Source organism: Biomphalaria glabrata, chromosome 3, assembly GCF_947242115.1.
Source record: "Biomphalaria glabrata chromosome 3, xgBioGlab47.1, whole genome shotgun sequence".
NCBI lineage: Eukaryota > Metazoa > Mollusca > Gastropoda > Planorbidae > Biomphalaria > Biomphalaria glabrata.
Window position 1 is genome coordinate 46,785,057 of NC_074713.1, and position 14,620 is coordinate 46,799,676.

At 31.8% G+C, this 14,620-nt stretch overlaps 1 protein-coding gene and 1 long non-coding RNA gene across 2 annotated transcripts in view; one reads left to right on the top strand and one right to left on the bottom strand.

Moving 5' to 3' along the window:
- The window catches only part of LOC106061940 (apoptosis-resistant E3 ubiquitin protein ligase 1-like), a 119,713-nt gene extending 105,383 nt beyond the window's left edge, over positions 1–14,330 (bottom strand). Inside the window, exons 1-4 of the mRNA XM_056022347.1 lie at positions 14,218–14,330; positions 6,078–6,405; positions 4,493–4,673; positions 2,821–3,041 (exon numbers count right to left, since the gene is read on the bottom strand). Coding sequence (XP_055878322.1) covers positions 2,821–3,041; positions 4,493–4,673; positions 6,078–6,261 — 586 coding nt within the window. The 5' untranslated portion in view covers positions 6,262–6,405; positions 14,218–14,330. The remainder of the gene's footprint in view (positions 1–2,820; positions 3,042–4,492; positions 4,674–6,077; positions 6,406–14,217) is intronic.
- On the top strand, positions 11,853–13,104 carry LOC129924920 (uncharacterized). Its single transcript, XR_008776791.1, has 4 exons — positions 11,853–12,372; positions 12,491–12,555; positions 12,702–12,783; positions 12,890–13,104. It is a non-coding gene; the product is annotated as an uncharacterized LOC129924920 (long non-coding RNA).
- Positions 14,331–14,620: the final 290 nt, after the last annotated feature.

Here is a 14,620-nt window from a genome sequence, read left to right on the forward strand (position 1 = left end):
TACCAATTCCAAAATATTTAAATCCATTGAAAACAATTAGCATAACTTATGAGTTCTCAGTACATAAAAATGCATTTACAATTAGGCGAAACAAAAGTTGTAAAAAATATTGGAAATAAAAAAAAAATGTCTGCAACAACAACCACAAGTCATATGGGTGTGTATGTATATAGAATCACAGATAAAGTTAAATATTAATCTATAATTCATAAAACTTACGTTACCGTGATTATACATACATAAGCTAGCTGTAGAGATTAGACCCTGAGTTTCACTCTTGATATTTTTTAAACTTAAATTTAATCATTCCTAAGATCAAACTGGCTTTCTATCCTCAAATAGTCAAAAGGGATACAACTCATGTTTCATATACAATACAGTCCACATGTATTCAAAATGACAACATCCTTAAAAATGCAAAGACAACAGGAAACTGTTCAACTCTTATATGGTCTTCCACTGATCTAGCTATACTGGTAAAAATCTTAACTTTTCATCTTTCAAAGACATACAATTTATGTTGCAGCTTTAAGCGTCTATTTTTTATGAGGTCAGATGCCAACTTTTTATAATAATGCTGAAAACTCTCTTAGATCATTTTTAGCTGCTTTGTCACATTAATTTTTCAAAAAGTAAAAGGCCTACTAAAAAAATCCAATTTCATCATAGCTTGTGTCAGGCTAAAAGTAGGATTAACAGATCCTTCTGAAAGCATACAATCCCTTAACTTTTTTTAATGAAATAAGCAAGTATTTTTTGTTAGGTTTTGTTATCTACACTTAAACCTTTTAACCTTTTTTGAAATCATAATTTAATAAGGCGTGTAAATAATATGTACTACATTGACCTAAATCTTTCTTATCGTAGAGCAACTTAACATATCCTAAGATCACCACTATTATCTAAGGAATGTTTATGCCAAGTTTCATTAAGATTGGGCAAACAGTTTTGATTTCTATTAGGGACATACACACATACATACATACATCTTACATTCTACTTTATATATTAGATAATAAAAAGGAAAGTAATGTGTACCGGTACCATGTGTATGTTAAATTAATAATAAAAAAATAATAATGTTCTTAGCTGCAAAAACTATATATGTCTTCATAATGCATAGTTTGTTTTGTTTCAAAAAATAAATTTGCCTATTGTTTGCATACACTTAAAATTTTTTTTCAAAGCAAGATTTAATTGTCATTTTCTTGTGCTCACCACAGTACCATCCCACTCAGACGAAGCTAGTTATTTCTAACACAAACTCCTATTATCATCAGATTCATCTTATAACATTATGCAGTACTTGTTTCATTCGATAAAAATGGTCAGCAATATTTCAAAAGACAGCTAAAATTACAGATGCTATTCCAAATATTCAGTTACAATTCTGAACTGTTAGCTAAAACTTAAAAGGGCTTGTTACAATCCCAAAGATTGACTGCCTACAAATTCAATTACCTCAAATGGTCTCTTAAAATTCTAATTTAAAAAAAAAAACAACTGATACCCGTTATAACAGTTTGGCCAGAATGACTAACTGATCATGTGGTTTGATTGCAGCAGTTTCTCCAAGCCTTCAAGACAATAACCACATCCATCTTAGTATGTTGATTATTGCTCAAGCATTAAACAAACTCATTTGAGAAGTAAAAATGAAAAATAAAATTTCTAGTAAGAAAGTGAAATCCTCCTTACTGATTTTGGTGATGTTAACAACACATGTATGTCAGTTCATAAAAGTGTCATGTGGCCAACAGAATAACTAACCACGTTTACGTTTCCCTACTAGTGTCAGGTACTCATTAGAGTAGAGTTTGGTGGACTCAGTGGACTTCCCAAAATCCCAATCGTAACCAGAATTTGAACTCATGATCAGCTCTGGAAGAAAGGCATGCCAAATGAAAACAGGCTGGTTCCTCTACAACCAAAACAAAATGCCTCCCTAACTAGGGTTCTAGTCGCATGAGAAAGTGCTTTATGAGATGAACCAAAGACGTTCTACAACTGAAGGAGGCCAACAAAATAAAAATTTAGACTGTTAATGAAATAGTTCAGGGTTCAAATGTCCTTGATAAAGTTTGGGCAATCACACATCTTACCAAGTGCTTAGCAGAGTAAATTTCTACACTAAATCTTCTAAAATATTATTGCTCCAAAACAGAAACCAATAAAAAATACTTTTCATCAAAACTCTTAGAAAGGTTTTACACATCAATATATTTCATTCTTTTGCCCTGATAAATAAGTGCAGGGGGAGTTTTATATTGACATTTTTAAAAATGTGTAACGTCATTGGAAATATCAAAATTTATGACCAACGTAAAAAGAATTAAAAGTTTATTGCCATTTTATTAAACAACTTACAACCAACTTGCAGCTAAGCACAGATATAAAAGTACAAGCTAACCTATAAATTTTGAGGACTTTAATTACAGAACATTTTACTAAAACCAGGAAAAAAAGATAATGGTATAAGTATGTATTACAAGCCAAGGAAAACAAACTTAAAAAAGCCTTGAACCTCATTTGTAGCTGGAATTTTAACTAGAATGACATCATCAACGACTAGAAGTTGGGGCCTCATTCTCCAATGGCTAATGAAGGGGGCTCAAAATATAAGGATGATAACACAAAGCTTCTATAGAAACCCCAGAAGCTGATTCACCCAAATAAATCCTGCTAACCCCTAGCAAGGGGTTTCGGCAGAAGAATAACATTGAATGATATTACATCTAGGTTATGACTAGGATGTAATCTTCTTTTATGAAGTACAGCTGTAATTAATTTATCAAAGAAGATAAAATCATAAGTACTTACAGATAGAAGTTAGTGTTAGCTTGCTCTTCCCTCTGACATAGTCAATCAGATCTCTATTGTCAATGACCTTTGACCCAGAAGACAGCATCTCTTTTAGCATAGACCATTTTTGAATCAGCTTCTCCTTATCATCAGTTTTGTATTTATTTAACAGGTGACTGACGTCTGCAACTTTCATCTGAGAAAACTCTTTTAGGCTCACAATGTTATCTTTCTGCAGCCTGAGGGGAACAAATAATTTTAAATGTCACCTTTTCTCTTCACAATCATATTTTTTTATCTTGATGCAATTTACATTAATTAACACTATATATATATATATACAAGTGTTAGGGTGTCACTAGAGTTCCTTGTTAGTTTCCCTTTCAGACCTTATGGTCTATAGGGCAGATGATGTTAAGAGCATCTGTTTCTTGACAAGGGAGCTAATACTGAAATGTTATATATTTGTGGAAATGCTTGAAGGTTATTACTGAAGTGAATCATCCTAGCACAGTTTGTTGTTTTAATCTATTTATTTGAGCTAACAATGTAATGCACTGGAAGAACTGAACCTTATAAAATGAAATAGTACTTTTCTTTATATATTGTCAGCTCATTCTTAATCAGTTTCATAAGTGATCACAACTATTTACAAATTATGGTCCCGATTTCTACCAAATGAATTACAGTTTCGCTGTCTTCATTCTATTAGACCATCACCACAGAGAATCTCATTAGGGAAACACATGTGAGGACATACAAGTTTTTTTTCTGGAAACAATCTAGGATTTTTTTGGCAACGTATATTCCCATTTGTACATTACTGTCATAGCCTATGAATCAAACAAACTTAGGGCAGTGAAAATGAATTTTGCCACTGCTTCCTCCCTGTTCACAGAAAAGAACTGTCTCATGGCCCCCAAAGCCTCAGTGTTAGTCCGCATTAATCTCCAGCCCTCTGATTATATCAAGTGAGGTACCAGGCTTGTCACTTGATATTAATGTATAGTTTACAAAACACACATAAAAAGTAAAGATACCACTTTCAGACTTTGCATTCTATGGATAAGGTAAAGCTAATTTATTTCTTTGGCAGTTGGTTAACCAGGATGTCAAGTGGCAAGCACAATGACCAACCACCTTGAGTTCCCTAACCATATGTCAGTTACTGGTGGGTGGACTCAAAAGGAGTTTTGAAATCCCAAAGTTCAAAACAGGTCTTCACCAGGATTCACCTTGGTTCATAAGTCTTAGCGCCTCGCCACTCAGTGTTAGTCCGCATTAATCTCCAGCCCTCTGATTATATCAAGTGAGGTACCAGGCTTGTCACTTGATATTAATGTATAGTTTACAAAACACACATAAAAAGTAAAGATACCACTTTCAGACTTTGCATTCTATGGATAAGGTAAAGCTAATTTATTTCTTTGGCAGTTGGTTAACCAGGATGTCAAGTGGCAAGCACAATGACCAACCACCTTGAGTTCCCTAACCATATGTCAGTTACTGGTGGGTGGACTCAAAAGGAGTTTTGAAATCCCAAAGTTCAAAACAGGTCTTCACCAGGATTCACCTTGGTTCATAAGTCTTAGCGCCTCGCCACTATGACATCACGCCCCCCAAAAAAGTCCAATGTTAACTACATAAATTTAGTACCACTCATCCTATTGTAATTCTTGCCTGAACTCACAATTCTATAACATCACTCAAATTGTTCTGGGTTAACCACAACTCTAGTTCCAGTTGATCATGCAATCTATTCACCGCTCCCATCAACAGCTGTTTGTCATTAGGGTGAAGACTGGAGAGGATATGACAGTCTGATCTGGCATTGTACAAAACTTCTAAAGTGTCCGCTAATGAAGGACCTCCTGTTGAAGAAGTAATATAATACATAATAATAATAATAATAATAATAATAATAATAATAATAATGAGCCTAAATAATGTTGATGTTAATGTTGGTTTGGACGACGTTGGACATGAGATTCGCCAATGGGAAGAAAAAACACTCCACTGAAAATTCCTGGCTTTACTAGATGGGGACAACATTGACAAGGCTGCTTCCTTAGCATGGCTCAAAGCAGGTCATCTCTACCCTGAAACTGAAGGCTTTGTTACAGCAATACAGGACAGAGTAATTAGGACAAAAAATTAGGAGAAACATATCCTAAAACTCAATATTGTTGACAAATGCCGGAAATGTGGGTGAGTCTATTGAACACATAATGGCAGGATGTTCAGCCCTATCAGAATCAGCCTACCTAGGTCGCCATAACCAAGTTGCAAAGCTAATGCACCAGCACTTGGCTTTGACACACAATTTGATAGGTAAGGATACTCCTCCTTATTACAAATACTCACCACAAGAGGTTCTCGAGTCTACTGATCTACTGATCATCTACTGTACTGGGATAGGCCTATTTTGACTGACTAAACGGTAGATTTTAATCACCCTGATCTGCTGCTCATCGATAAAAAAAAAAGAAAAGCTGCTACCATTATTGACATCGCCGTACCACTATCTCATAATTTAAAAAAAACTTTCAAATTTTCAAATTCTCCACCTCCCTATCCCACCCTAGCTATGCCTCTGCCCTCAACTAATGTAAGGTACCCATTAGAGCTGGGTTGACTTAGAAACGATCCCCAAATTAAAAATCCCAGTCTTCACCAGAATTCGAACCAGAACGCCGGGTTCAGAAGCCAAGCGCTTTACCGCTTAGCCACAGTGCCTCCACAATTGTGAATTACACATACCAAAACATTTCAACGATAATAAATGTTTAGTTTTATTTAAATGTTCTCAGTGAAAGTTGCATTTTTTTCAATGATTGTGAAGTTTACACAAGAAAGTTTTTTTTACAATGATTTGATTGCATAATCAAGTTAACTCTTTAAAAAAACATTTTCAATAAGACAAAATAGATATGAGTGATAAACAAAATGCTTTTGGTCTTAGGTTTACATAAAATGCAAAATGTGAAGATTTATTGTTTGAATGCTGAATGCTCTCCATTGTTTTACATGTTTCGGATGTTCCTTCAGAGTTGAAGATAATTACTTCCTAGTCCAAACCTCCCGCAGGACGACGGGGGATGGGAGCGGGCAGGGTTTGAACCCTCGACCGTCGATAAATCCGAATGACAGTCCAGCGCGCAAACCGCACGACCAGGCAGCCATCCAGCCATCCATTACACTATAATATAAATTTTGAAAAAAAAAACAAAAAGCAACAACAAATAAATAACAACCATGTAATGTTATTCACTAACCTGTTTGAAGGATGAAGTCTTTCAAGTGGCCAAGTTTATTTGCCTCCAGCCAAGACTCCACATGTGTATTTTTATTTTGGTAACTAGATAACTGCAGCAAGATAATAACTGTGACACCAATTCCTGCTAAGACAAAGAATTTTCCTTCCTTCTTGATCAATTCAATTCCAAAGTACAATGCCATCTCAATGTCGAATGTCTGAACTGACCCAACTAAATAAGATTGCTTTCATAATTCTGTGCTCTCATAGCTCCCACTCTTTTTTTTTTAAACAAAGATTTACATCTTCAATCAGCAGTCTTCTTTATGAGTTTATTTTGAGGAAGTCTAAAGTCAATGAAAGAAAAAATACATAAGTTTATAGGACTAAAGTTTATTTTAGTAAAATTGCAATTAATTTTTTTAATATATACATATTATGTGTGCTTTTTCTTTTAATTGCCAGGACACATATTAAAATATTTGCCACCTACTTAGGCCAATGCAAGAGAAATAGCACAAAGGCAAAGGTCTGCTGATTATGCCTGTCCAAGAAAGGAAACTTGAGACAATGACAAACTACAGCACAATATGTCTGTATCATGTAGCATAAAGCAGCATTGCATAGTAAGTTTATTTTTAGATTTCAAAGGGGATGCCTGACTCCGCAAGGGCAGATCTAGCAGAGTTTTTAAAAGTTTCTAATTAACATCCATGACTAGATTTAGATAGATGAACACGTATGATATAGATCTAATCTTAACCTTTAGTTTTGAATGAGAATCTATAATTTACAAGATAAGAGATACAAAAATCTAAAAATATTATATACAATAGACTAAAGTTTACACTAAAGTTAAGACTATAAAAAATACTATTACTATATCTAAGATTTATTATTAAATAATATATATACATATAAATCTAGAAGTCTAGATCTTAAGCCTTATGACTACATTTTTTATAGATCTCATGACTAGATAGCAGTAGCAGATATCTGAGATATTCTATACTATAGTATTCTATAGATCTAGCCGATTGTTCTATACATCTAAATGATAAATATAAATTAGATAGATCCAGATTTCAAGACTATCGTCTATAAGTAGATCTATAGAAGGTACTTGCACAGGTGGCCATTTCTGGATCTAAAACACATTTGACATGAAAACAATTTCCTGTTCAGGGTTTACAGAAAAGACATTGCTTTATAATTGAGTGTTTTTATGACATTTTCTTGAGTTTTCTCTAAAGAAAAGAGGTTCCTCTAATGGGTAGTGGAAAAAAAAATTATTTTGTCTCTTACTATTTCCAAAATATATTAATCAGAAAAATTAGGAAATTTTCAAATAACAAGGAAAAAAATGTAGGTCTCCGTACATATACATTTTTTAACCATACACTTAGAAAATTCATTCAGCTTTCTAATGATACTAAATTAATTATGATCAAACGAGTCAACGACCCTTTAAAACCTAGCTCACACTTTTTTCATGTACTAAAATGTCACTTTAGAAGGCTGTGATGACCTTTTATCAAAAGGGTCCATTTTTACATTAGTAAAATAAAATTAGTGAAAACTAAGACATGTAAAATTGATTCAATCACTTCTTTAAGTTCTTTATACCAATATCATTGATTGTTAACATAAAATATAATAAAGATCTGTATGATTGGCAGTTCTTTTGGACAGTCGATGTCGAGACACAAGTAGCTAAAATCTGTAAATCTAGGTATCTAAAATATTCTTTCAAAGAAATATAATATATATTTAAATAGATTTAAATCATAAATCTGAAGATTCTTTTTCTGATCTAAAATATAATAACTAGATAGATCTAGATCAATTCAAAAGCTTATTGTGTTGAAAACTTGACGATGGGGAGCATTTATCTTTTTATAATCTATTAAAAGAAAATTATAAAAATTTTAGTTTTTCATAATTTACTAATGATATTTAAAATTTTAATTTCATTTTGATTTGCCACTTAAAAATTAAAAATTCCTCAGTTGAAACTACAATTTGATATATACTTTTGTATATTATATGTACTCACAATAGTTTCTAAAATATTCACATAAAAAAAATAGCTTCACTTTTTTTAAATTTCTCTATATAAAATCCCTAAAGTCCATTAGACTTAGATGTCAGGACGCTTCAGACAAACTTAAAATCTCAATAACTTTTTAACCAATAATGCTAGCATCATAAATTTGGTGTTGTTGAAAAGCATTTTTCATCATCTTTCATTCTATATTACACATTTGTTGGTATACCGTATAGGATCAATTAAAATTTTTGGGTGCAACTATCCTAATCTACACTGCTACATTTACAGTATATATATATATTATAATATATATATATATTAATTATATATTAATTATACTAATTATACTTATATATATAGATCTATTATATGATCTAATTAATGTAGATGTAGAGATTCACTACTCAGTGGTACTAAGGACTAATTGGTACTGTAGTCTACTGTCACTAGAGTTGACTAGAGGTCTATACTAGATCAAGATTATAATATTATAATAGATCTAATTCTAATTAGTGACTTAGTCTTAGTCAATATACTGAATATGAGTGTTTCTCCAGTACTGGTTACAACTAGGTGTTGGTTCACTAAAAAGTCAGTATTTCATAAGATTGTTATTCAAATGTGACAATTTGCATTACATTGCATTAAGAAATGGTTAATCTATAAATTTTGATATTTTGAGCTCATAAGGTGCTAGGGAAATATTGAAATTGTAAAAAATGTGTGAAATTACTACCCAAAATGGCGGCTTTTGATGTAACACGGAACACCATGGTATGATTGAATTAATATCGTACTAAAACCAAGGGGCATAAAACTTCCATCTTTGTTGGAATATGTTAACAAGATCCTCATATTTCAATGTCATTATTTAGTTTTTCTCAAGGTTATCAAAATATTGATTAAACACGGCCACAAAAAGGCGTTTGAGGCGCATCGCGATGTGTCCCACTTTATACGGAATTACAATCCTTTATGAATTGTAAACAAGAAATAAATAATATGCTCAACATTGCATTTCTGTTACAACAAGCATTAAAGATTTCTTTTAAAGTATTTTTTTTGTTAAAAGCTTTCTAAACATGCATAACGAGCTTAAAATAGGTCGAGGTGTCCCAGATGAAGCGCCTGTGCTGCGTGTGTTAAGAATGGGATTATTTTTCCCACGACACTACTTTTTATGAATGAGAGTTCTTTTGAGCATCACAGGTATTGTGTAGAACAAAAGAAGTGCCGTTTCCGCTGGAAATACTAGCGTAGTAATTAACAGGAGTACGTAAACAATAGCGTGTCCCACAATTAACCATTGATGCGCCTCAAGCGTCGACACGATCAATCGCCGGCAATCTTGCACAAAAACCTCATTTAATCTGTTTTTTGTGATCTTTTGTGAATCAACAACCCATCAGGTACGTAGATATTTCATTATTCTACTGAAATTTAAGCTTATTACAAATAAGTTTGATTGCAATATCCAAATCGAAGTGCTTTTTTTATTACGAGGTTACTAAATTTAACCATACAATCATGACGTCACGTGAAGCGTCTTGAACACAATTTAGTCTTAAATCGTAAAGTTAATCAATTTTAAAGCCTGTTACTAAACAAAAAGTTTATATTTCTAAAACAATTATGTTGATGTAATAGTAGACGTGTGTAGCGATTTAAAATAATTAATTTGTTTTTATTTTGAGAAGTAAATTGGATTAGGCGTTGAGGCGCTCCTTGGGACCCCGTGCTGGTGTTTTCCATGCATAAATTATGGCGTCACATGTAGCGTCTAATACGAGTTCTGGATTTGTTACGTTTTCTGTATTCATGGAAGTTTTAATTAAGATTAAATGTTTTTAATATATGTAATAAACTATTTTCATAATTAATCATTTTAAATGAACATTTTTTGACATCTTTCATTTTATATTTTTTGTAATTTTACTTTACATCGTTTGGGGCGTTTCAGTGGACACTACTCCGTTTGTTTACAAATGGTGTCCTAGTTTGCGTCTGTTAAGTCCAAATAGATTTTAGTGATAGTTTGTTAAAGATTTTACAGTGTCAGATAATATTAGCTACATCTAAAAGAAATAAAGCGGTACTGTTTAAGAAATATTAAATAATTAAAATTTACTTATTACTGTAAATAAGATTTAGAACTATGGGGATCTTTCGTTTGAGGCGCATCTCGGACACTTGTCTTTAAAACTTTAAAGAGCTTAACTCTAGATCTAGAAATCTAGACTGATTAGACCTCTAGACCTAAATCTAGATTTACTCTAGATCTAGATCTAATTATGTAATTCATTATCTAGATTTACTCTAGATCTAGATCTAATTATGTAATTCATTATATTATAGCTAGATTTACTCTTGAGTCTTGATCTAGACCTAGAGTAGAGTAGAATAGTCTAGTCAGTCTAGATCTAATTCAATATCTAGATTTAGATCTAAACTAGATTATTAGATTAGAAATCATTAGATCTTTTATGAATCTAGACTAGTGACTCTAGACTAGAGCATTTATGACTAGATTTAGAATCTAATTTTAGATTTAATAATATATTTTTCTTTAAATTGACCAGAAAAATATCTAGAGACTAGATCTATATTATAGACCTATTCTATATTAAAATGTAGATAGTATCTAAAACAAAGTTTGGTTTAACCTGCACTTAATTTCCATTGTATTGTTTATACAGTATATTCAATTATATTGTATTCAGTTCTTTCAGTCTACCACTGAATGATTATAACTTAAGTTAATATAATTAACAGTACTAGTCCTATACTATTGATTGAGTCTATCCCTATCAAGCAATTATGGGCATTACTAGACTAGATTTAAATAATGCACCAATATATAATATATTATATGTTTATGAAATTTATTAGTAGGCCTATATTATATATAATAGATCTATTTATTTAGATACTTATACATTTTTTATAAATTACAGATTTCAGTAATGGAGTATCTGTTAGAGTTTCAAGACGTCTACAAGCCAAGAAAGACTCTAAATTTACAAGCATCAAAGCCTGAGTCTCTAACACGTGTTGCTGTTTTAGAGCGGAGAGAAAAGGAAAGGTTGAGAAAAGCTGCATACAGGGCCTAGTTAAGCCCACATGAAAAAGCTTGGATAAACAGAAAATGCAAAGAAAGAAAACAGCAAGCTAATAGTCCACTTAATGTCATCTCAGCAGAGGTTGGTGAATCACTAGGTACTGGATTCCAGACTCCAGTGGCAAAAAGAATGGCTGTTTCAAGGGCTTTGATGAAATTGCCTAGGTCACCCAAGAAATATGCTGCAGCTTTTGATGGTTTCACACAAATATGCTCCCCAAGAAAAAGTAAAGCTGTCCATGACATACGCTTTCTGCGCCTACCTGAGAGAAGAAAGCTCATCTTTCTAAACAACATTAAAGAAAGTATCAAAACCTAACTACACTCCACCAGCAAAAAAAAAAAGTCATGTCTAGTGCTCATAGATAAGTACTCTGCAGTATCCTTAGTAAGTACAACAAACTCAGAGGTTGTGCTACTCATTTCTAACATTTTGGTTAAGAAGTTTTATGTCCAAGTGCAAATCAGAACAAATTGCAAGAAAAAAAATGAAGTGATTGCATTGCACAAAATGCCTTGGAAACAATATTCATTTTTTACAGTAGAGGGGATGTCTCAAGAACTGATCCCTCTCAATCATCTGTTAGTGCTCAAACAGGAAAAGGTTTCATGCAAAAGCAACTTAACATAAGATGCAGTCTTGCTTATGTGAGTTCTGTTTGAAGATTTTTCTTTATATAGAGGGCATTAATAAATTTCTGATCAAAAAAGGACACAGAGAGCTGACATTAATAAATCCAGCTTCATCACTTGACTTAACTCTATGCCCAAGAACTAATGCCAATTGTTTTCATAAGCTGCAGTGCATTGAAAGATCATGTAGCAACTGTGGTGTGGATTTAATTAACAAGTATTGAGCCTTTAAAAAATTGCACGGATGAATTAGCAGAGTGGAGTATAGTATGTGGTCAAAGATGACGGCTGAGTATGTTCAGAGTGATGGTACACTGCAAAAGGTATCAAAGTGGCGACCAGTAAATAAAGAAGGATCTTTCAATGACCTAGTGAGAGGTATTACACCTAACACTATTGCTTACAGAAATAGAAGCTGTTTCTGCTATCCATGCAGAAATTCATATGGCAGTCAGTGCCTGCATGATGAAATATGTGGCTCTTGGAAGGTGTTCAAACTTCAGAAACAAAATGGTAAGTACTTGTATTTATTTATTTTTAAATAGCACTTTACAATTATCTGAGAAAAAAACATTATTCATTTTAAAATTACCTAATTGATTTCTAAATGAAATTGTTTCTTTTTCTTCAGTAGTGCAATCTTAGTCAAATCTTGAAGACTCTTTGGATGTCAGTCCCATATGCTCAAATTCAAAGGTAAAGAGCTTTTACATATAAACATTTTCATTGAATCTTATGTTACCTGTATTGTATAAGTTGTTTTTTAATAATATACCCTGCTAAATAATTTTAGACTCATTTTAGAAATTAAGTATTTCAGCCTCATGTTGTTGTTTTTTCAGGCCCAAACAATTTCCTTCACTCATCAAAAGTACATTGTAAATAGCTGTTTGATTGTCAAGTATGGGGAAATATTCTATCCAGGTATAATTTTTTGCACTGTGTACCTTTTAATTTCAATAAACAAGTTCAAAGTATGTTTTAGATTGAAGTATTAACTTTTCAACATTGCTGGTAATTTTTCCAACAGGAGTTGTGATAGAAGTCCTGGATGATCAGCGCAGAAATAATTTTTTAAAAAGGCACAGAAATAAAAGAAATATATTTGTATATCCAGAAGTGCAGGGCATACAGTTAGTGTATGCAGACATGATTGTTACTGAAGTGATGTTGATACTAATGGCAATAGTTTGAGAGTGGAATGTTTTGATTTCTGAATTTGTCAAATAAAATTTGTGTACAGTTTTATGTGTTTTCTTTTCTTTCTTTTTTTTTTTCAAACCTTTTTCTGTGTGTTAAAACTAACAAAAGATATAAAATATATATTTGTCAATAATTAAAAATAATAATGATCATTCACTTGTGCACAGATAAGACAAAAATGTAAACTTATAAACATTATTTAAAAAAATGGTGTCCCATGAAGCACCTGCGACATTTTGTGAAATTAAAGCAGCATTTTTACAAATGGGTACTTTATGACTAGAATAGTGAACTTAATAATAAGTCTAATGGATCACTTTAGTGCAAAAATAAAATAATTTCTATATTCTCACAGAATATCTTTTAAAAAAACTTTAACTTGTAGTGTCACAGGTGCTACGGTGTCCCAATTTTTGAATTGAGCTCAAATCCACTTTTTCTATGCAAAAGCATAAATTTCAGTATCTAAAGACTAATATCAATAAAGACAGCTATATTATGCTAAAATACAATGAATTTATCAATTGGTTGTTGTTAAATTATCAAGTGGTGTCCCGGTGATGCACCTGTGACGCAAATGGGGGTACCCCTTGAATAGACACTGCTGTCAAAATCTACATCTTGCAATTCATTTTCTATTGATAAATTCTTAAAGTGAACTGGTTGAAGAAGTGAATACAGTTGAAATGAAACCAAAAACTTCAACTTTAATTTTTAGCATAATGTGACACTTTTTGGCACCAGTACTGGAGAAACACTCATATACATAATATAGACATTATTGTATCTATTTATTATATTTATATATCTACTCATCTACAGGATCTAGAGATCTCATGACAGTCATGATTTAATTTAAATTTAGGCAAGTCTATATATCTAATAATTTAAACTTTATTCGAAAAAAAAAACTAAATTTAAATTACAATATTTTATAGACAAAATTAAAATTAACATTAACATAGTGATAGAGATCTTCATCTACTCTTCTACTCTACATTTTAAATTTTACTCTACAACTAGAATCTAGATTACAACAAGTCCAAGAACAAGTTTCATGACATTCAATGATTCATGTTGAACAATCATATACAATGGGATGATGTTGTTAAGTTAAATTTAAGTTTACAGTTTTAAGTTTTAATTTTAGTTTACATTCAAGTTTGATTCAAGTCACAGTATTCAAATATTCTCAATATTGTTTAATTATGTTTCTCAAAATGGAAAAAGAAAATTAAGTGGATTTTTTTAAATATTAGAATCTTGAGATCTTTATATATAGATCTAATTCTAGATCTAGTCAATCTAGTCTAAATCTCTTGATTCTAGATCTAGATCTAAATTCTAGATCTAAATCTCGATTTCTAGTTTGTTTACTTCAATGTCTCAGAATAACATAAAATGTTGGATCGATGAGAAACCACAGACCTATATAAAGTATATAACTAGACTCTATATAGATGATTTTAGATCTATTCATTGTAAAACTTATTCAGATCTAGACTAGGACTAGACTAATTAATTATTTTTCAATTAAAACACATATATTTAGCTCTAA